This window comes from Pelobates fuscus, chromosome 3, assembly GCF_036172605.1.
Source record: "Pelobates fuscus isolate aPelFus1 chromosome 3, aPelFus1.pri, whole genome shotgun sequence".
In the NCBI taxonomy this organism is placed as follows: Eukaryota; Metazoa; Chordata; class Amphibia; order Anura; family Pelobatidae; genus Pelobates; species Pelobates fuscus.
This window is the reverse complement of record NC_086319.1, coordinates 211,821,820-211,845,327: the sequence shown is the minus strand read 5'-3', so window position 1 is coordinate 211,845,327 and position 23,508 is coordinate 211,821,820. Positions and strand designations below refer to the sequence as shown.

The following is a 23,508-nucleotide window of genomic DNA, read 5'->3' as shown; positions in this document are numbered from 1 at the left end:
CCTTAAAAGATATCTTATCTTATTTAGAGCAAATCAATACACCTGGATAAAAACAGCGGTATGCTAACACGTGATAATATCACACTAATATATAATTATTCTTAATTCACCCTGCAGAATGGAATGTTTATAACTATATATTCTTTAGTTAACTAAGATTTCTAAATATTGAAATCTGACCGTGATTTATCCAGTCATATATCATGCTATTAGATTTTTAATTAATTTAGATTAATTAAATAAAACCAGCATAATTACCAGTTAAGTAGATGTTCTCATCGGATGAGTAGGTAGTCCCAGGAACTTGAATGCATGTATGATTGGTTGTATGGAGGTATGTAAGTAATAGTAAAAAAAATAGTGTTGCTTAGAAAGTAAGAGTAAAATTCTAAGTGTCCAGGAGTGTTTCTTGAGTTGGGTCCAAGAGAGTTTGAGAGTGAGTTAGTCCCAGAGTGAATATCTGTCATGGATCTCTCTGCATGTCTGAATCTGAAAGCCCAAAAACTCGAACTACCAACTCCATCTAACCGAATCCCTTCTCTTTGTCCTTTAAAGGGCCAGACTCTCTGTACGTCATTAGTTTATAAGGCCAATAGGAAACTGAAGGTGTTGTCAACCTGTAGATTGCAATTTAGGTATTTGGTCCATAGAGGGCAGTCTCGCCTCACTAAACCTTCCTATCCAGGAAAGAGTTAACTTTTCCTGATGACGATTTTGACCTCATTTGGCTTATCTATATAACCACCATAACTTAAATTTACTTGTCAGTTCAAAGCGATTCTTTGGATTTTCTCCAGACAATGCCTCGACAATTCCTGTTGTAATTCCTAAAACTGACAGTTTAAACTAAATTTCACCTTTACTTTACAATGGGACCTTGTAAAATTTAGAAAGTAAAATGAATTAATTGTCTTCTCTGTCACTAATGTCTGTGTTTAGAATTTTTTCTATTCCATTAACATTTAGACAGAGCCTTCCATTCCCCTGCTTCATTGCTTATCACTTGGCTTGTTTATATAATGCATTCCTTAGCTCAGGCTCAGTGGTTAGTGTTACAGAAGGCAATTATGTGTCTTTGTTAGCCTGAAATCCAAAATGGAGTCTGCTCTGTTCTGAGTCACTCTGACAATATACACTTTTAATTTCTATTTTAGCACAACATGTCTGCCAATATAAATATCCTGACAGACTAATGTACTAATTTACACATCCCTAGAAATAGAACATTAGTCATAAAACCAGTATAATACATTATGCTAAGCCCTGCTTTATATCTTGTATAGCAAATATTTTTTTCCAAATATGTACATATAATAAGCTCCAGGTATACCAAACACAGGTTACCTCTTTTTACGGAGGAATGTGTGTAACAAAGTGCTTAAAAGATGAAAATGATTTACAGGCAGCTCTATACACTTGTGTGGAAATATCCTCAATTCCACTAAACGAATATGTGGAATTTAGTGCGGTGTAAGTGACAATGACCTACACCTATAAGTGGAGTGCTCAAACACATATACAGTTTACCAAACGTTATTTCGTTCAATGATGCAGTATAAAGTACATGTCAAGAAAAATACAAAAATATACAATACAGTGCAGATGGTATATAAAGTGGCAGTGCAATAATAATAGTGATATCATAGTGAACTGTCCTTGAATATTGCACTGCCACTTTATATACCATCTGCACTATATTGTATCTTTTTGTATTTTTCTCAATAAGCTCCAGGTATCCATAGCTATGTATCCAGAAATTCTAGCTTTACACCTTGGATGTTATCAAAGAAATTGCAATTTTCAACTCATAGAAGTTAGAAAATAGTGGTTAGAAGGGAAAGAAGATGATAGTAAGGAACTCAATTTATGTTATATTACAGTGAAAGTGAATGTCCCTCCATAATTGTAGTGAAATATACATAGAGACTAACTAAGAAATCTTGGTCCTTTTTCCTTAACATTTTAAATTTTTCTTTTACTCACTTTTTAAATTTCCCTACCTACAGCCTTTTCCCCTGTCTAGTTGACTATACTGTGGTTATACCCAGGGCCCGACTGGCCCACCGGGATACCAGGAAATTTTACTTTGGGCCGCAGCACTTGGGCCGGGGAGAGAGCCCTAATACCTAATTATAGAGGGAGGGGCTTGGGGCCAGTGCAGCCGCAAAGAGGATGCAGCGGCCAGAGGGAGCACTACAGGGAGGGGGCTTTCTGGCACCCAAGCTCCACATCGATCTCAAGCTCTGCCTCCGATCTCAAGCTATTAACTTCAAGAGCAGGAAGAGGGCAGGAAATGAAGTTCTCACCTCCCATGGGAGCATCATTGTGTATACCAGTGAATTTGTCTGTAGTAAGCTTGTGTGTGTTAGAGAGTTTGTCTGTACTATGTTTGTGTGTACCTGTAAGCTTATCTGTGTTTGTCAATGATCTTGTGTGTGTCAGTGAGATTGCCTGTCTGTGAGCCTGTGAACTTGTGTGCTTGTGTTCGTGAGATTGTATGTGCCTGCATGTGAGTATGCTTACTGTATAATAAATTTTTTTTTACCCTAAAAGGACTAATATTTATAATTAAAAAAGGAACATGCCATCAATACAAGTATATATATATTTATACATCTTTTAGTGATAGTGTTAAATATCCCTTTATAACATTTAAAATATGGCTACGTCTTGCTACCCCAGATTGAGTAATTCTAATTCATAAACATAAATTTTATATAGATGTAACAGACTGCTACATTTTGCAGTTTTGCTTCAAGTTTTGAGATGTTGAACTTTGCTCTTTGCCCTGACATGTGAGGAGGATGGGCTAGGGTGGCAGGAAGAAGAGGACAGGGGAGAAACCATGTTCTCTGAGTCTGCTTAAAGAAAGTGTGCTCCTACCTGTTTCAATGGTCTATAACTGCTGGGACAGTGAAATAATAACAGGGGAAGGCTAGTACACTGCAACTACAAGAAGTTGGAGACTGTCTACTGCTCTGCTAGGAGAATGAGAAGACTTGTTATTTTATGTTCAGCTCCCTGCAGATTCTGGAACTTTCTGCAGGAGTGTGAATGAGCTTTTGCATCCTGTCAGCAGAAGGAAGAGAAAGGATTGCCATTGCTGTTCTGCTGCTGTCCTACATTCTGCCGTATCTCTTTGGAGATATCTGCAGTTACAGAAGCCACTCAAAGGTACTGTCTCCAGAGATTGCTTCAGGATTCTCCCTTATAACTGTATCTGGGCAGTGCTACCTACACCTAAAGGCCCCAACGTTGTGCACATAATTTACCTGCAGATACCTATGAGTTTAACTGTTCAGATGTAGTTATTGATGTTATTAAGGAAAGTTTGTTGTCTATATTCCTGGAGAAAAAGATAAATAAATAAATCCTCTAAGTTCCACAACGGGCATGTCCCTAGAAATAGAACCACATTAAACCCCTCCTCTACATTAACCTTTAGCCTCCACACAATCCACTTACCATATAAGCTTCAAATGACAGTCGAAACCTGAGGACCAGTACATGACAGGAAGGATGAGGCACATACTATCATAGTGATAGCAACCTAAATCTATTGAGTCATTTGGATCTTCACATGCATAAACTCGTCGTGACTTCTTTCCCTAATATCCTGAAGGGTTTGAACTATCGATATAATGATACCGACTATCCCTAATGACCTGTATCCTTGTCCTTGCTGATCATAGGCCAATTAGGCCATGTGACGACTTATATCACATCCCGCAGTAAATAAATTTCGACTGGAATAGCATTGGTACCTGCTAGCCCCATCGAAACTGGGACTCTCAGCCGAGCTTTCCAAGCTATACATAGCCATGAACTAACTGTATCCTAACAATCACGCGAACGGCTAACATTGTTATAGCTGTTACGATTTCCAGCAATAAAAATTGCTAATTCAGGACTACTTTAAATCACAATGATATACACTAAACTACGAAGCCTCATTAGTCTTCAGAGTTGTGGTCTGAACCCTGGGAGCCACTGAAGCCATACCGGACCTATTTAAATCTGGGAACCCACTCGACACCCAGATGGTTAATAGATACGGAAAGGCTCACAATAACCCCTATCATGGGTGTGCAGATTACGTTAGTTTGTTAAACGGATACCTGAAGGGATGCTAACCACCATCACCATAAGTACTGGGTACCTGGGAACCCACTCGGCACCCAGATGGTTAATCCATACGGCAAGGCCCAGAACAATTCCTTTTCTTAGTGAACAGGTCTTGGCATCTCGCTAACAGATACCTTAAGGGATTTGAACTTACATCATCGTAAATACTAAATAAGGCTCGCTGGGCTCTTCTTTATCACTTATAATCCGTCACTTCCTCTATTTGACATTTAGGCTTTATGGAAAACTTCTATCTCTTATTCATTCTGGGATGGTAAACATCATTGTCACGGTCGGCTATGATTTCTAGCAACAATGTAAAGACACACAATCTGTATCTTCATAATGCATACCGTAACAACGGAACCGACCCGGCTCCCAGAGCTACGATATGTGAATCCCAATATTCACTGTAATGATGTTATACAGCCACCTTCTCTTAGAGACCTCTGGGTCAGTGAAGCTACCCGGCACTGAGAGGGTTAATACAGGCTGAAACCGAGATAGATTAACACTGACACTGGATTGGTTAAGGGAAGGCAGCTCATTTACATACCACCACGTGGGGTTTTGGCGCCGGAATGATCGGACTACCGGCTTTCTGATTGGACATAGCTTAGAGGTTCAAGTAATTGACTACATATAAAAGGAGACTATGGACTAGTCTCCAGTCAGCCCCTGACGAAGGTGCATCTAAGACAGCACCGAAACGCGCGTCGGGCTCTTTGGGCTCTTTTTTCACGTACACAATTTGTTTTCACCCTTAGCTATCTATCACTATGTGCAGGCAACCAACATTCTAAGTATGGTTCTGCACATGGAGGCACTTTAATTATTTCTTTCACCTCCTTTTTCTGTTGGGTCACTATTGTATATTAGAGTCTACCAAGGGATTTCCTCTGGGGGTTATGGGAAGAATTTTTTCAAGCATGTTGAACTCATCTTCTCTGTAGCTGTGATAACCATGTATAGGTTAGCACTATAGTGCAATAGCAACAAGTTACAGGTGCAGTTACATGCTATCCCTAATGCCGTATCTGGGCGTTTGTTTGAACTAACCGGTTACCCGTAGCCGTAATATTTTAGGCTCTGTTTGTACTGGCATCAACCATTAGCCACACGGCATTCACCCATATGACAGACTCTCTAGTGACCTCTCTTGAATACCTGGGTCAGCTATCTGACAATTACCTATGGTTTACACTCTAATCCACTGGACTTGACCATGCTAAATTGCCGATTAAAGTCAGCATCCAGTCGCGATTGTGAGAGTGATTAGGATATTAGGTATCTTGGAAATTAATGGAGGTGAGCCATTAGGGCTAGATAACACTGTGTGTTGGTTTTATCTACCTATCATATTTCAGATTTATCTGTTTATTTATTTATCTATCCATTTATTTATTTATTTATCTTTTTCTCCAGGAATATACTCGACTAGTCTGGTTCATTCCAGCCTCCTCGAGTATTATCTCTCTTTTTTTCTTTTTGATTTGAAGGGGTTAAGCCCCAGGACACCCCTGGAGTGTCCAATAAGGTGTCTTTCCACTAGTGAGGTGGTTCTTTTGACCCATCATCATAAGTGGAACCTCTTAAGTTTGTTGTCTGCATTCCTGCTGCTAAAGATTCTTGTGACTGTATTATTCCTACATCAGGGACTTTATCATCACTCAGCATTAGCCAGGAACTGCATTGTTGTTTCTGCTGTTATATGTGTATCTTTTTAACCACAGTACAGTGTGTATTTCCATGTCTGTAGTTATTTCATGTCTCTGAGTTATTAAGTCGAGGGTACTCATCTACTCAATGGGGTTGGTTCCCCATAAATAGAAGTTGCACTGGGTGGAGGCACTGTGTCAGAACAAGATGTCCCAATATCCCAACTATAGCAGAGGCTCAGGATCCCTGTCAGCGACAGAAGAAGGTGTAACTGCTGCTAACTACGGCTTGTTGCCAGGAGCAGGGCAAAAAAGGGTTACAGATGGAGACACTGCTGAGATGGATCAGGTCTGCAAAATTGTAAAAAGAATCCAATGTCTTAGCCCCAAAGAAGTCAGGGACTGGGTCAGGAAGAAATGTATTCCCCCAAATCAAGTCGTAGCTCTGTGTAACATGCCTCTTAACCTGGAGAGGAAATGTTTTGATGATGCCATTCGACAGATCCCAGGGTTACAGAAATTCCGCCTTATAAAGACACAGACGGATATTAAGGCAGGACTTACTGTTGCTCTAGTGAAGAGACATAGGCCACTAAATAAAAAAGATTGTCTTAAGTATTTACAGTTGCCAAAGACTCAGTTCCCTATATATATATATATATATATATATATATATATATATATACACACACACACACACACGCATGCATACACACACGCACATACTACCGTGGCACAATGACTTATAGGGCTGGCATACATTTTTTTCCAGGGCTGCTTTACATTCCCAATCTGGCCCTGATTATACCTTTTGATGGTGGATTTTTGGTTGGTTCTTTAATTAATGTTATGATAATTCTAAATGCTAGTAAGAGATGGAGGAAAACTCATCTTGTTATAGTAAAATCTGTGATATTCGGAAGAGTATTAAAGAAAAGTGCTGGAGAAGTCCCAGAATTCTAGCATGGGAAAACACATTTTTAATATCACCTAAAAAATATTATATGATTCTATTTTGCTTTTAATATATTGCATAGAGACATAGAGTAAGTAATGATAATGGTTTTAAGACATAATACAACAGTAGATACCAAACGTGTTTAAATTTACATGTATATTAACAAATGCATACTGTACCATAAGGAGAAACCTGGTCTATGTGCAATACTTTGTTACATTATTTATCAAATAATCATATCAGCTTCAGTGCAGAGGAGAATAGTATCATTTACTACCTAAATTTGACATATATAAAATAGAATATTTTAATATGTTTTTATAATGGGCATTGCTGAACCTAATTTATTACTTTTATACCACAATTGAATGACCTTCTATGGCCTGGCAACATCTATTATACCAAATTATGTCTTGGGAACTTTACACTTATCTAATATTTTATTTTATTATACGACTTGTAAACACAATCTAACCATATTGTTAAAAGATTGTGAAGTAATTCTTAATTTGTGCCTCAGGGTGGTGCTGTTGATCAACAAGGTAGAGATTCTGTATTTTTGAAGATATAGTGGTGCTTAAATAGGCAGAAATTGCAGTTCAACAGACAAATGAACATGTATGATGCATTTTGGATTTGACCAGCCTAATTTTGGACACTGAATACTTTTTACCCACATAATTTGGATATTAATGAAACTCAGTTCAGCATCAAAGAATGTCTGGGATCATTCAATATAAAAATACAGAGAGGACAATGGCATGGCAAGTAATATCTTTATCTGTCTTCTTCTTTTGTGAAATTGCTTGTGGTCAGATTCAGTATTCTATTTTAGAAGAAATGAAGCAAGGCTCTATAATAGGGAATGCTGCAAAAGACCTGGGTTTGGATACAACAAATCTGGAAATCAGAAGATTACAAGTAACATCTCAAAATAAAAATAATTATTTTAATATTAGTAGAGAAAATGGAAATGTGTATGTCATAGACAGGATAGATAGAGAAGCAATATGTGAAAGGAAAGAAATTTGTTTACTGAACCTTGAGTTATTGGTTGAAAATCCTGTGATGGTTTTTCATATTAAAATAGAAATAATAGATGTAAATGACAATTACCCTCTTTTTTCTAAAGAATTATTTAATATAGCAATGAGTGAGTCTGCTTCCCTAGGAACCCATTTTGTTTTGGAAAATGCAAGAGATGCAGATCTAGGAAGCAATTCTATACAGAGCTACAGTCTTAGTTCCAATCAACATTTTAAATTGGGAGAACAAATTACCACACAAGGAATTAAATATCCTGAACTTGTGTTAGAAAAAGCTCTAGATCGAGAAAAACAGAGCATTTATGATTTAGTTTTAACTGCCTCTGATGGAGGTGAACCCATAAAAACTGGAACCACTTTAATTAAGGTTGTAGTTCAAGATGTGAATGATAACTTTCCTGTATTCAATCAGGACACTTACAGAATTAGTTTGAATGAGAGTGTACCAATTGGTTTTCTAGTCCACCATCTAAATGCCACTGACAAAGATGAAGGATCTAATGCAGAAATAACATACTCATTTAGTCATATTCCAGAAAAGGCTAGGAATACGTTCAGCATAGACAGTTTAACTGGTGAACTTAAAATTAGCGGAGCACTTGATTATGAGGTATTCCAAAATTATGACATAACTGTAGAAGCCAAAGATGGTGGTGGTTTGGTGACTCGCTGTACTATATTGATAGAAATAGTAGATATCAATGACAATGCACCCAAAATAGTGATAAAATCATTGTTTTCACCAATTCTGGAGGACTCATCACCTGGAACATTGGTTGCACTCATAAATGTTAATGATCTGGATTCAGGAAACAATGGTGAAGTAACATGCCACATACCAGAAACATTGCCATTCAAGTTAATATCATCTTCTAATAATTACTATAAACTTATAACTGCAAGCTTTATTGATCGAGAGACAACTTCCATGTATAATGTCACAATTATAGCTGAAGATGAAGGATCCCCATCACTATCAACCAAAAAAAATATTAAACTACTTCTATCAGACATAAATGACAACCGACCAACATTTCAAAAAACAAGTTATATTGAATATATTCCAGAAAATAATACACCAGGATCCTCAATATGCAGTGTCCAGGCATCAGATTTTGATGATGGTGAAAATGCTCAAGTACAATATTCACTTCTTAATATGAATATTAATAACATTCCAATTTCCTCTTATGTTTCTATAAATTTAGAAAGTGGTGTTGTTTACTCACAAAGGACATTTGACTTCGAACAACTGCGAGAATTTCAGTTCCATGTAATGGCCAAAGACAGAGGGTCCCCACCTCTCAGCAGTAATGTCACAGTGAGAATATGTATTATTGACAAGAATGATAATGCACCCAAAATTCTCTACCCCACACAAGACAGTGAAGGGACAACCATCTTTGAATTTATTCCCCATTCATCTGATAAAGGTTATCTAGTAACTAAAGTTATTGCTGTAGATGCAGACTCTGGACACAATGCATGGTTGTCTTTTAATTTTTTAGACGTTCCTGACTCTTCTCTCTTTATCATTGGTCAACACACAGGAGAAATTAGGACAGGGCGAAACTTGCAAGAAATAGACTCTTTAAGGCAAAAAGTTGTGGTTATGGTGAGAGATAATGGAGTCCCCTCTCTTTCTGCAACAGTAACACTAAATCTAATCATAGCAGAAAACTTCCAACATGCTACTCCAGAGATAGTCAAGAAGCCCAGAGGACCAGATACTTCATCAAATGTAACCTTTTATCTTGTTATATCCATTGCTCTCATTTCTCTTTTATTCATCATGACAGTGATTGTTACAGTCATTGCTAAATGCAAAAAATCCAATACTCCTTCAGCTTTTGAAGCTTTAGATAAGCCCTGGTATCCACAACTTTCCTTGAAATATCCATCTCAGTTCAGTGATGGATCATTACCATTTCCATACTCATATGATGTTTGTGTAACTCTGGATTCAAGACAGAATGAAATAGCTTATTTGAAGCCAATCCAGAATGTCCCAACAGACAATTTAATTGATACAGAAGATTCTGTTCCTGAAAATGATTCAGCACAAACCAGTGTTCCCTCAGAAAGCCTCAAACAGGTAAAATGCATTACATTACTTATTGATTTAAAAAGTAAAGTAGTGTTTTTTTTCCACTGTTGAACTAGTTTTTCTCTTTTTATATTTCTATATACATTCTATTCTATACAGTCCTTCCTTGCAAAACGTTTGGTAGGTACTTACCACTGCATACCGGGAACACTACACAAGACTTGCCTTTTTGGAGATGCTTAACTTAATCTAGACTAGATATGTCTAGACATCACTATTTTGCTCTTGTAAAAGTAATTCAGATCTTTTTGGTTGCGCTTTTCTCCTGCTTCCAACATATGAAATGAAAGTACTGACTGTTTACTTGTTGCCCTATATACATCACACTTTGACAGGTGCCATTGTAACAATATGATCAATGTTATTTGCTTCATCTTCCAGGGGTTGTAACGTTGTGATTGATCAGTGTATACCATGCCATAAATAAATAAAATATATATAAAATATGTATGTAGATTTAAGTTAAACAGAAGTACACCAGAAACATTTTAAATCAATGTTTCCTCAAGCTACTAAAATATGAGAGTTGTTGTGATAAAAATAATCAAACACATGATTTTTTTTGTCGGAAATGATATGTCAGTTAAAGAGAAAAAAAGAATGAATTGTTATAGTTTAACCAGCTAATGAAGTGTTATAAAATATTTGTCATATATGTTAATAGTATAAAATAATCTAAACATTCTTAAGATCTTGTTCTAAGGCGTAGGACTATCCTGGATCTAAGACAAAATCAACGTCCAAGTTTAATTTTATGGGTAGTCAAACCTGCGAGAATGTGCAGACTTTTTTGGCCAAGCAGTTCTAATCTACCATCATATTACATATTCCTTGGGAAGCATTGTCCAACTGATCTATGTTACATCCAAGAACTCACGATTTATATTTTACTATACAAAGTAATGAATAAAAAAAAGTTGCCTCATGATTCTCTCACAAATGTGCAAGAACATTATCTTTTACAATGCATTTTCCATGCATCATGTAATGCTAAGTTACCCTCTTACTAGAGTTTCTTAAAATAAAAAAAAACTATTTATGTGGGAAAAGTATTATAGTTACCAATCTGAATATTGGATACTTATGCCATGACTGTTATTGAGAGATAGCAGAGTGACTCTACTGCAATAACTGTTATAGTAGTAGTATATTATTTAGCAGTAGTCATTTATTCACTTTATGATTTTCTTACATTTTAAGGTTTTATATTTATTAATGCTCTTTCATATTTATATTCTCCATATGATACAGACTATTTTATATAAACTGAAAAGATAGTAGGGTTAATGTTGACATGAAACCTTGGAAAAATAAACCAAGACATATATTAAGTTTGTTTAACTCTTTCACAAATGTTCCCATTAAAATGTTTACATGGAAAATAACCCTAAACAAATTTAGTGTCACAATTTTGAATATTTGCCTATCTAAAGCACAACTTTTACATTTACTTGTAGATTCAGATGTTCAGTCCATTGTACTTAAAAATATTTCAAAATGTTTACAGAACATAAACTTGAATAATACATCAATCTAGATGAAATATTTGGGCTCTTGTTACATAAAATCGCAATATAAATGTTATGATTGCCACCACTCCAAATTTCCCATTCTTGGCACCTCCTAACTTTATGCACTTTATCCACTTTATAAGACCTCTATTATCAGGGCTCTCTGCAACTCTAGGTATGTGAATTTTTCTTGAAGATCAATTGTTTGTTTATCTCTATTGCAGATCGCTCTGTTCAGTAATAATGCATGCTTTTCTTTATTCTTATCAGAATTTTTTTAAGTTAGATTCCAACAGTTCATCAGTATGTTTCATGAGAATTTAACGCTGCAATATTTTTGCATCTAGTAAAAAATAATAACAAAACAATACAACATTATTTAATTTAAGCATGCCTTAATTAAATTTTTATTATTTTCTGGGCACTATTTGCTTCTGATAGATATATTATGCAATTTTGGCTCCTTTCTTTCTCTCCAATCAAGTCATTTGTGATTGAAATATAGCCTATATAGGGTCTAGTTTTATTTATATAAAACTGCAATCACCTTTTCTTTACTGACTGTGGTTGTTCATTGAACCTATAATATTTGGAAGAATGAGAAAGAGAAGCTTTGTTGCGGCCCTGTAATTTTGTACACTTTAAAATATATATAGTATGGCAAATCTAATATTCACTATTATCCTAAAATGCAATAATATATATCTATTTCCCCTTTAATATTTGTCTAGATACACAGTAAAGAGAATGACTACAGGACACACTTTACTCTTCTCTGCCTAACATCTCTGAAATTTGTTGCACGTTTTAACAAATCTATATACTATGAAAAAGCTCATACATAAGCTAGTATATTAATTTGATATCACAATTAGATCACTTTCTATAACCAGCAAATTACTTTTTATATCAAAAGTTGCATCTAAATATCACTTTATTGTGTTCCTGCAAATAAAATGCCATTGAAACTAACATTTTTTGGTTTAAGATGGTAATGCAGTTCCTCAGTTGTGCCTCTGGGTGGTGGTGTTGACCAATAAGGTAGAGATTCTGTATTTCTGAAGTGGTGCTTAAAATAGGCAGTCACTGCAGTTCAGTAGACAAATGAACACAGTGTCCATATATGATACATTTTGGATTGACCAGCCTAATTTTGGACTCAATGCTCTTTATCAACATTTCTGGATATTAAGAAAACTAATTCCAGCTTTAAAGATTCTCTTGGATCACTCAATAGAAAATACAGAGAGGACAATGACATGGCAAGTAGTATTTTTCTCTGTCCCCTTCCTTTGTGAAATTGCTTGTGGTCAGATTCAGTATTCCATTTTAGAAGAAATGAAGCAAGGCTCTATAGTAGGGAATGTTGCAAAAGACTTGGGCATGAATACAACAAATCTAGAAATCAGAAGATTACAAGTAGCATTTCAGAGCAAAAAGCATTATTTTAATATCAGTACAGAATATGGAAATTTATATGTCATAGACAGGATAGATAGAGAAGCAATATGTGAAATGAAAGATATGTGTTTACTGAACCTTGAGATATTGGCTGAAAACCCATTAAATGTATTTCATGTTAAAATAGAAATAAAAGATGTAAATGATAATTACCCATTTTTTTCTAAACAAGCATACAATATAGCAATGAGTGAATTAGTGTCACCAGGGACTCATTTTGTTTTGGAAAATGCAAGAGATGCAGATCTAGGAAGCAATTCTATACAGAGTTACAGTCTTAGTCCCAATCAGCATTTTAAATTAGGAGAACAAATTACTACACAAAGAGTTAAATACCCTGAACTTGTGTTAGAAAAAGCTCTGGATCGAGAAAAACAGAGCATTTATGATTTAGTTTTAACTGCCTATGATGGAGGTGAACCCATAAAAACTGGAACCACTTTAATTAAGGTTGTAGTTCAAGATGTGAATGATAACTTTCCTGTATTCAATCAGGACACTTACAGAATTAGTTTGAATGAGAGTGTACCAATTGGTTTTCTAGTCCACCATCTAAATGCCACTGACAAAGATGAAGGATCTAATGCAGATATAACATACTCATTTAGTCATATTCCAGAAAAAGCTAGGAATACGTTCAGTATAGACAGTTTGACTGGTGAACTTAAAATTAGTGGAGCACTGGATTTTGAGACCATTCAAAACTATGACATAACTGTGGAAGCTAAAGATGGTGGTGGATTAGTAACTCGCTGTACTATATTGATAGAAGTAGTAGACGTCAATGACAATGCACCTGAAATACTGATAAAATCGTTGTTTTCACCAATTCCGGAGGACTCTTCACCTGGAACATTGGTTGCACTCATAAATGTTTATGATCAGGATTCAGGGAACAATGGTGAAGTAACATGCCACATACCAGAAACATTGCCATTTAAGTTAATATCATCTGCTAATAATTACTATAAACTTATAACTGCAAGCCTTATGGATCGAGAGATGACTCCTATGTATAATGTCACAATTATGGCTGAAGATGAAGGATCTCTACCATTGTCAGCTAAGAAAATTATTAATCTGGTTCTATCAGACATAAATGATCATCCACCAATGTTTCAAAAACCAATCTATCTTGTATATGTTCCAGAAAATAATATAGCAGGATTCTCAATATACAGTGTCCACGCATCAGATTTTGACAGCGATGAAAATGCTCAAGTACAATATTCACTACTTAACTCAAATATTGATAACATTCCAATTTCCTCATATGTTTCCATAAATGTAGAAAGTGGAATTATTTACTCACAGAGGTCATTTGACTTTGAACAACTGCGAGAATTTCAGTTCCAGGTTATGGCCAAAGACAGAGGGTCTCCACCTCTCAGCAATAATGTCACAGTGAGGATATGTATAATTGATAAGAATGATAATGCGCCCAAGATTCTCTACCCCACACAAGACAGCGAAGGGGCAACCATATTCAAATTTATTCCTCATTCATCTGAGAAAGGTTATCTAGTAACTAAAGTTATTGCTGTAGATGCAGACTCTGGACACAATGCGTGGCTGTCTTATCATTTATTAGAGGTTCCTGATTCTTCTTTGTTGAATATTGGTCAACACACAGGTGAAATTAGGATAGGACGAGACTTGCAAGAAATAGAATCTTTAAGACAAAAAGTTGTGGTTATGGTGAAAGATAATGGAGTTCCCTCTCTTTCTGTAACAGTGACTTTAAATCTGGTTGTAGCAGAAAACTTTCAAGAAGTTCTTCCAGACATAGCAAAGAAACCAAGGGAATCAGATTCTTCATCAAGTGTAACGTTCTATCTTGTGATATCCATCACTCTCATTTCACTTTTATTTATACTGACAGTCATACTTACAGTTGTAGCTAAGTGCAGAAATTCAAATATCCCTTCAGCAATTGGAACCTTTAATAGACCCTGGTATCCTCAGCTTTCCCTGAAATACCCATCTCAGTTCAGTGATGGATCATTACCATTGCCATACGCATATGATGTTTGTGTGACACTGGACTCAAGACAGAATGAAATTGCTTTTATGAAACCAAAGCAGAATGTCCCAACAGACAATCTTATTGACACAGATGATATAGCTACTGGAAATGATTCAGCACAGGTTGATTTACCATCAAATATACTTAACCAGGTAAAGTAAATAAAATTACTAATTGCTTTGAAATATATGAAATATATTTTGTTAGTGTTTTTGTTACTGTTGACTTGGTCTTAATTTTTCCCTTTATATATATATATATATATATATATATATATATATATATATATATATTTATATATATATATATATATATTTATATATATATATATATATATATATATATATATATATATGTAGAGATTGTAGCCGTGTTAGTCCAACGATGCAGATGTAAAAAAAAACAGATACAATTTGTATCTTGTAATACCTTTTTTATTGGACTAACCAATAAAAAAGGTATTGCAAGATACAAATTGTATCTGTTTTATATATATATATATATATATATATATATATATATATATATATATATATATATATCAGTATATTTTATTAACTATGCTGGTATTTACTGTACTACATATTGTAGCGTGTTATAGCTTGTATTAGTAATTATTTTCATTTCTACTAGTATATAGTACATACTATACTGTGTACAAATTAGTATCTATTTAATAACTGATTTATATGTAACTGTAAAATCAACATGAGTTAAATATTCGTTATCTTTTTCTGTGTTTCTATATACTGCTAAAATATTAGAATAAAGACAAGATATAAGTGATGTGATAGAACTGTTAAAATAAAGGATTCAGTAAGTTATAAATGAGAAGAATATGTAAAATAACGAGGAATAATATTAATATATATGTTGTTCTCTGAAAGTATGTTGTCTAAAATATATTGAGGGTATCTAAATTACAAATGTAGATTTGTTCCAGACTGAACTACCACTCCACCAATTTTGGAACCAAAATAAACCCAAATTAGAGACTAACCAGACCATGCAATGTCAATCATGTTCAGATGGGGAGTCAATATTCTGAATTCGACCTGTGCTGCCAAAAAATAAATAAATGGTTAATTATTATTTTCATTGTACATTATAAATAACGTGTCAAAATCATCTCAGTGGAGTACATGGGTGCAATTGGTACATATTAAAAAGCAAAGCTTGTCTCTTTCCTCTGCAAAAGTTAATTACTTCAATACCCTCATAACCACACTCTCCCACGAACCCAAACAACTATTTCACACATTTAACTCTCTTCTTCGCCATGCTGTTCCTCCTCCACCTACTAACTTGACCACCTCAGACTTTGCAACTCACTTCACTGACAAGATCTCTACAATCAGAGAAGAGATCTCTCATCTTTCTTCTTCCCCCTATAATACTTCCCCTAACTTCACTCCCTCTGCTGTTCTATGTTCATTTGCACCTGCTACATTGGAAGAGGTTTCTGCTCTGCTCCAGTCCTCCCGCCCCACCACCTGCTTCCTAGATCCAATTCCCTCGCATCTCATCCGTACTCTGTTTTCTTCTCTTTCTCCACCTCTCACTAAAATTCTCAATCTCTCTCTCTCCTCTGGTATATTTCCATCGACCTTAATACATGCAACTGTAACCCCAATTCTAAAGAAGCCCAATCTTGACCCTAACTCCCCATCCAACTATCGTCCTATCTCGCTACTGCCTTTTGCATCCAAGATCCTTGAAAGAATTGTGTATGCGAGATTGACAGACTTCAATCTCTTCAACGCTCTGCTAGACCCGCTTCAGTCTGGTTTCCGCGTTAAGCACTGACCAACGTATCCAATGATCTACTCGCTGCAAAATCTCATGGTCACTACTCTATCCTAATTCTCCTTGACCTGTCTGCGGCTTTTGACACTGTTGATCATCAACAGCTTCTTCTCATCCTCCGCAATATCGGTCTACAAGATATTGCTCTCTCCTGGTGCTCCTCCTACCATTCCCAGCGCTCTTTCAGTGTTTCTTTCTCTGGCTCTGCTTCTTCTCCCCAACTCCTCTCCGTTGGTGTCCCCCCCCGGTTCAGTCCTTGGTCCCCTACTGTTCTCCATCTATGCTGCCTCCCTTGGTAAACTCATTAGCTCCTTTGGCTTCCAATATAATTTCTATGCAGTTGACACGCAAATCTACCTGTCATCTCCTGATCTCTCCCCGTCCCTCTTGACTAGTGTCTCTGACTGCCTCTCTGCTGTTTCTAACTGGATGGCTGCCCACTTCCTTAAACTAAACTTTACCAAAACTGAAATTCTGGTCTTTCCTCCCTCAAGTGTTGTTACTCCTGTGTCTGCCCCCTCTAAGTCAACGGTGCTACCATCAGCACCACCACGCAGGCTCGCTGCCTAGGTGTTCTCTTTGACTCCGACCTCTCCTTTAAGCCTCATGTTCAATCTATCGCCAAATCGTGTCATTTCCATCTCAAAAACATTGCGCGCATCCGCCCCTACTTAACGCCAGATGCGACTAAGGTGTTGGTTCATTCCACTGTCCTTTCTCGCCTTAACTACTGTAATCCACTTCTCAGTGGTCTTACATGCTCCCAGCTTGCGCTGTTACAGTCCATAATGTGGCTCATCTTCCTGTCCGCCTACACCTCCCATGCCTCACCCTTCTGTCAGTCCCTACATTGGCTTCCTATAAAATATAGAGCTCAATTTAAAATTCTGGTTCTTGCTTTCAAATCTCTACATAATGCTGCTCCCACCTATCTATCCTCCCTTATACACAAGTATGTCCCATCTAGGCCCTTACGATCTGCTGAAGACTTACGTCTATCTTCTGTCCGTACTCCCACCTCTGATGCTCGCCTTCAAGATTTCTCGAGGGCTGCACCGTTCCTGCTTCTCTCCTCCATTAGATGCTCACCCAGTCTCCACTCCTTCAAAAAATCGTTAAAAACCCACTTCTTCATAAAAGCGTATCACTTAAACTGTTAATAGCTCCCAAATGATTCCTCTTCTGCAACTGTCACTAGTCTAATACTATCCTTACCTTTTTGTGTCATTTTACCCCACTCCCTCTAGCATGTAAGCTCATTGAGCAGTACCCCCAACCCCTCTGTTCCTGTGTGTCCAACTTGTCTGGTTACAACTACATGTCTGTTCGTCCATCCATTGTAAAGCACTGCGGAATTTGACGGCGCTCTATAAATATCATTATAATAATAATAATAAAAAAGGTACAGTACATCTGAGACAATACAATATTTGACAAACAAATACAGAAGATGTCCACCAGACTTTCTCAATCAGTATCCTGCTTGTGCTGGTTGCACCTTTATAAGGGATTGAATTAATTGGCCCACCAATCTAAACACTCCTTTGGGGGACGTGGATGCGAGGCTGTGTAGAATTAATTGGCCAATCAATCAGGAAATCTTTTGGGGGGCGTTAATGTGTGGCTGTGTTCAGGAGGCGAAGTGTTCCAATCCATGTCACTTCCAAGTGTCTATGTTCACCTCTACGAATTGGTAGTGATGTATCGGGAAGAGTCCTGTTGCATCCAAGAGTTCTGTTGCACGTCCACAAAAAAAACCGGAAAATTATTTTTCATGTGGTTCAACTGAATTTTTTATTCAATTTTTTTCTTTTTACTTAGTGCAAATAATACATAAAAATGAATACATAATATAATACACACACACATATATATATATATATATATATATATAAAATGTTCAAAAAAAGATCATATTGGTCCCATGTACATTCAAATCAAAAAGAGGGGAAAAAATGAACAGAGCAATTAGAGGTGGGATAAAGGCATAAAAATCAAGTATTAGTAAATGTTATACCATTATTTAAACACATAGTTAACATTAAACATGCAAATTCTTTTAAAAAGGAAAAATCGGACTTCAAAAATATGGCATTATTACAAAAAACATAAACACATAAATCCGTTGCACTTAATTAAAAAATGCAATACACAATCAATGAAAATATTGATAAAATAATTTAAATAAAACATATCAAATAAAGAAGGTGTATTTTAAAAAGTGGTTTGATGTATATAAAAAATTGATAATTAGATCATTTAAAGTTTGGAGATAATTAAAATGGATTTAGTTAAATCAGTTTGTAAAAAATACTTTTGTAAAAAGGTGAAATTGTGAGAAAGGAAATTTTCATTTTTAAAAATTTACATCATTCAAAATCCACATTAAGTGAGTAATATGTTATTACATTTTTAATTTTGTGATTTTTATCTTTTTCTTTATGGGTTGTATAAGTGGTAATGTTTTATTTGTTACTGTTTGGGGTTCTGCATGCAAAGCATGAACCACATCCCCCCAAAAATCGTTATATAGGAACATGTGTATTTTTTTTTGTCAATCTTTATTTTATTGTGCAAATAGAGGACACAACAGGTTTGTCACGCCACGACAGCAGACCAAACACAAGCAATAACATGCATATAATGGTATCGTCATGACATTCAGGTTTCTTGCACATTTTTTATGCGTTAAATGTAAATTATAACATGCTAACCAGGGATGTCTAGGTTAAGTAAGCATATAACGGTTATGTGAGAAGGTCTAGATGAAGGAGTTAGAAAGAAAAATTATTATAAACATTAGAACCAGATAAGCTATAACATGCTGGGAAGCTTAGATCTTGTGGTCTGCATGGGAGTGTAGGCTTGCTGCATCAAAGGCTAAGTGAGGTGTGAGGCTTCCCTATGCATAAGGCGACGTCTATGCTGAAACTCTCGCATGTAACAGCCTCATTTTATATTTCTTTCAACGTTAGATTACTGTGCAGGTTTCAACCAGCTAAACCCTATATCCTTAGTGGGGCTTCAAAGCCTATGTTAAGGATTAACATTGCAGTGGTTAGAGACCCCTAGGACCAAGATTACTGGCACTGTCTCGCATAACGATGGAGAATATATGCTGGGTGTGCCGCTGGGGCTTGTTGGGTACTAGATAGAGTCCGCTGTCCCCCCCGGGGCCATCGCCCTGACTCAGATTGGGGTTGCCTAGGGTAGTCAGTGCTGTCCCTGTGTAATATATTAATAACTACAAGCTTGTGTCCTGAGTGTTGGTGTCATAGAAATAAAACATTAGGTTTGCACACACGACTGGCGGGTCAAGTCTGTAGGCTTTAGGAGCAGGCGCGGTGTTGGCCTCTAGTGTCCACTGCATACACGATGGGTACAGCAGTGTGCCTGTCAGTGTATTTAGCCCACGCCACAAGGCGAGATAGTGAAGGTAGTGGGGAGCTACTACAATGGACTGTGGGGTTGAGCCTCTACTCGTTTGGGGATCCACTGCCGTCCCCCGAGATGACCCCTCCGATCGCAGGGGAGACTAACCTTCAGTCAGTAGGCTGCCGCCGGTGTGTCTTGAACACGTATCGCCTGAGTGCCGCGCGTCCCCGGTCCCGGTCACCACCCTGGGTGTATGGTCGGCCAGGGAGAGTATCCTCCAGGTTTGGAGCCTCCCTATATGTGATAATAGGTTTCTCTGGGAGGAGGTTACGTAAAATGGTGTTGATTCTTAAAAAAGGTGAGAGTTTAGTAAGAATTATTTTTATTTGGTGAGTATTCTGGTTAAAATTGCAAATAAAAGGTATTTTCAAGTTGTCGCTAAAAGCTTTTGGCTTATATGTTAAAATACATTTTCAACTTTTTCTACTTTTATGGTGTTCTCTAGTTTTTCAGATGCATAACCTTTATATTCTTTAACCCTATTGGTTTCAGTTATAAAAATATTAAAGCGGCACTGTCATGCCGAACTTACCTTTCCTCAATCTCTTCCTCTTCTCCCCCTCTCTCAGGATCTGTTCTCAGTTTCTTCCATTCTTCTTTAGTTTTCTTTAAAATTATAAGACAAAGTAGGGACTCTTTGCCTTATGGAGGATTCCTCCGCTTGACCAGCTCTGACCAGCGGAGGAGCAAAGTGTGCTTCATTTCCGCTGGTCAGAGCAATTTTCCCATGATCCCTAGCTTTCCTCCCTGTTCCCACAGTGCTTCCTGTCAGTATTGCCAAACGTCCTGTCACTTAGACAGAACGCCGGCAAAACTGCCGAATTGCATCCTAACAGAATTCTCCATTGGTGTTAGGATGCAATTCGGTACTTTGTTTGTATCGGAATTTCATTCTAATGAATGAAACTCCGATCCTATTCATTGCTGTGGCTGCATCTTGCAGCCGCTTAGTAGATAACTCCCTAATTCCCACGGTATCAGGGAGCTATCTACTAAAAGGCTGAAAGACCTGAATTGGTCTTGAAGCCAAATGTACTAATACTAAGTAAAGATTACTTAGTATTAGTAAATAATATGCCCCTACTCGCTATACCGCGAGTAGGGGCATGTCTAGTAAGCAGCTAATAACCCCACCTAATAACCCCCCCCCCCCTGCGCGGGGGTTAAAGATGGGGGGGACCTACTGTCCTCCCCCCTGGCCCCCACCCCTGCGCGGTGGGTGGGGCCCTAATAAAATAATAAGGGGGGGACCTACTGTCCTTCCCCCCTGGCCCCCACCCCTGCGCTGTGGGTGGGGGCCCTAATAAAATAATAAGGGGGGGACCTACTGTCCTCCCCCCCTGGCCCCCACCCTTGCGCTGTGGGTGGGGGCCCTAATAAAATAATAAGGGGGGGGACCTACTGTCCTCCCCCCTGGCCCCCACCCCTGCGCGGTGGGTGGGGGCCCTAATAAAATAATAAGGGGGGGGACCTACTGTCCTCCCCCCTGGCCCCCACCCCTGCGCTGTGGGTGGGGGCCCTAATAAAATAGTAAGGGAGGGGACCTACTGTCCTCCCCCCCCTGGCCCCCACCCCTGAGCGGTGGGTGGGGGCCCTAAATGAACCCCCCCCCATCAAGGTGACTAGGGGTCCCAAGCCCCTAGTCACCCCCCCACCCAAAACATTCTATCCCCTACCTACCCCCCTCACCCTAAAAATAGTGAGGGGGGAAAAAAATAACTAACCTGTAAAAAAAAAAAAATTAAACTTACCATTTGACGTCTTCTTTTTTCTAAATTCTTCTTTCTTCAGCCCCCAAAAAAGCCAAATAAAAATCCATCATACCCGTCGCACTTTAAAAAAAAACAAAAAAAAACCGAGCGCAAAAAAAAATTAATCCATGTTCACGCATGGAGGGCACGCCGCGTACTGAGCTCCGCAGGGCGGGTCAAGGCTTATATAGCCTTGCCCCGCCCTGCAATTAGGCTTAGAACACACTGATTGGTTGGTTTAAGCCAATCAGAGTGCTCTGTGTCATTTTACACAGCGTGGGAAAATTCAAAATAACTTTCCCACGCTGTGTAAAATGACAGATCACTGTGATTGGATGGTTTTCAAGCCATCCAATCACAGTGCTCTGTGTCATTTTACAAGCGTGGGAAAATTCCAAAGAACTTTCCCACGCTTGTAAAATGACACAGAGCACTGTGATAGGATGGATTTCAAGCCATCCAATCACAGTGCTCTGTGTCATTTTACAAGCGTGGGAAAATTCCAAAGAACTTTCCCAAGCTTGTAAAATTACACAGAGCACTGTGATTGGATGGCTTGAAAACCATCCTATCACAGTGCTCTGTGTCATTTTACAAGCGTGGGAAAGTTCTTTGGAATTTTCCCACGCTTGTAAAATGACACAGAGCACTCTGATTGGCTTAAACCAACCAATCAGTGTGTTCTAAGCCTAATTGCAGGGCGGGGCAAGGCTATATAAGCCTTGACCCGCCCTGCGGAGCTCAGTACGCGGCGTGCCCTCCATGGGTGAACATGGATTAATTTTTTTTTTTTGCGCTCGTTTTTTTTTTTTTTTTTTTTAAAGTGCGACGGGTATGATGGATTTTTATTTGGCCTTTTTGGGGGCTGAAGAAAGAAGAATTTAGAAAAAAGAAGACGTCAAATGGTAAGTTTAATTATTTTTTTTACAGGTTAGTTATTTTATTCCCCCCTCACTATTTTTTGGGTGAGGGGGGTAGGTAGGGGTTAGAATGTTTTGGGGTGGGGGGGGGGTGACTAGGGGCTTGGGACCCCTAGTCACCTTGATGGGGGGTTCATTTAGGGCCCCCACCCACCGCTCAGGGGTGGGGGCCAGGGGGGAGGACAGTAGGTCCCCCCCTTATTGTTTTATTAGGGCCCCCACCCACCGCGCAGGGGTGGGGGCCAGGGGGGAGGACAGTAGGTCCCCCCCTATCTTTATTTAGGGCCCCCACCCACCGCTCAGGGGTGGGGGCCAGGGGGGAGGACAGTAGGTCCCCCCCCTTATTATTTTATTAGGACCCCCACCCACCGCGCAGGGGTGGGGGCCAGGGGGGAGGACAGTAGGTCCCCCCCTTATTATTTTATTAGGGCCCCCACCCACCGCACAGGGGTGGGGGCCAGGGGGGAGGACAGTAGGTCCCCCCCCTTATTATTTTATTAGGGCCCCCACCCACCGCGCAGGGGTGGGGGCCAGGGGGGAGGACAGTAGGTCCCCCCCTATCTTTATTTAGGGCCCCCACCCACCGCGCAGGGGTGGGGGCCAGGGGGGAGGACAGTAGGTCCCCCCCCTTATTGTTTTATTAGGGCCCCCACCCACCGCGCAGGGGTGGGGGCCGGGGGGGAGGACAGTAGGTCCCCCCCCTT

At 38.3% G+C, this 23,508-nt stretch overlaps 2 protein-coding genes across 5 annotated transcripts in view; both read left to right on the top strand.

Moving 5' to 3' along the window:
* The window catches only part of LOC134602740 (protocadherin gamma-A4-like), a 487,733-nt gene that overhangs the window by 29,167 nt on the left and 435,058 nt on the right, over nucleotides 1–23,508 (top strand). The window contains exon 1 of one of the 4 annotated variants that reach the window (XM_063447927.1): nucleotides 12,506–15,044. The exons of the other annotated variants lie outside the window; for them this stretch is intronic. Within the exon in view, the coding sequence (XP_063303997.1) occupies nucleotides 12,510–15,044 (2,535 nt within the window). The 5' untranslated portion in view covers nucleotides 12,506–12,509. Of the gene's footprint in view, nucleotides 1–12,505; nucleotides 15,045–23,508 lie in introns of those variants that run through there. 4 annotated transcript variants of the gene reach the window in all.
* Nucleotides 7,366–9,945, top strand: LOC134603684 (protocadherin gamma-B7-like). Its single transcript, XM_063449864.1, has one exon. The coding sequence runs from the start codon at nucleotides 7,459–7,461 to the stop codon at nucleotides 9,943–9,945; it is 2,487 nt and encodes an 828-aa protein (XP_063305934.1). The 5' UTR covers nucleotides 7,366–7,458.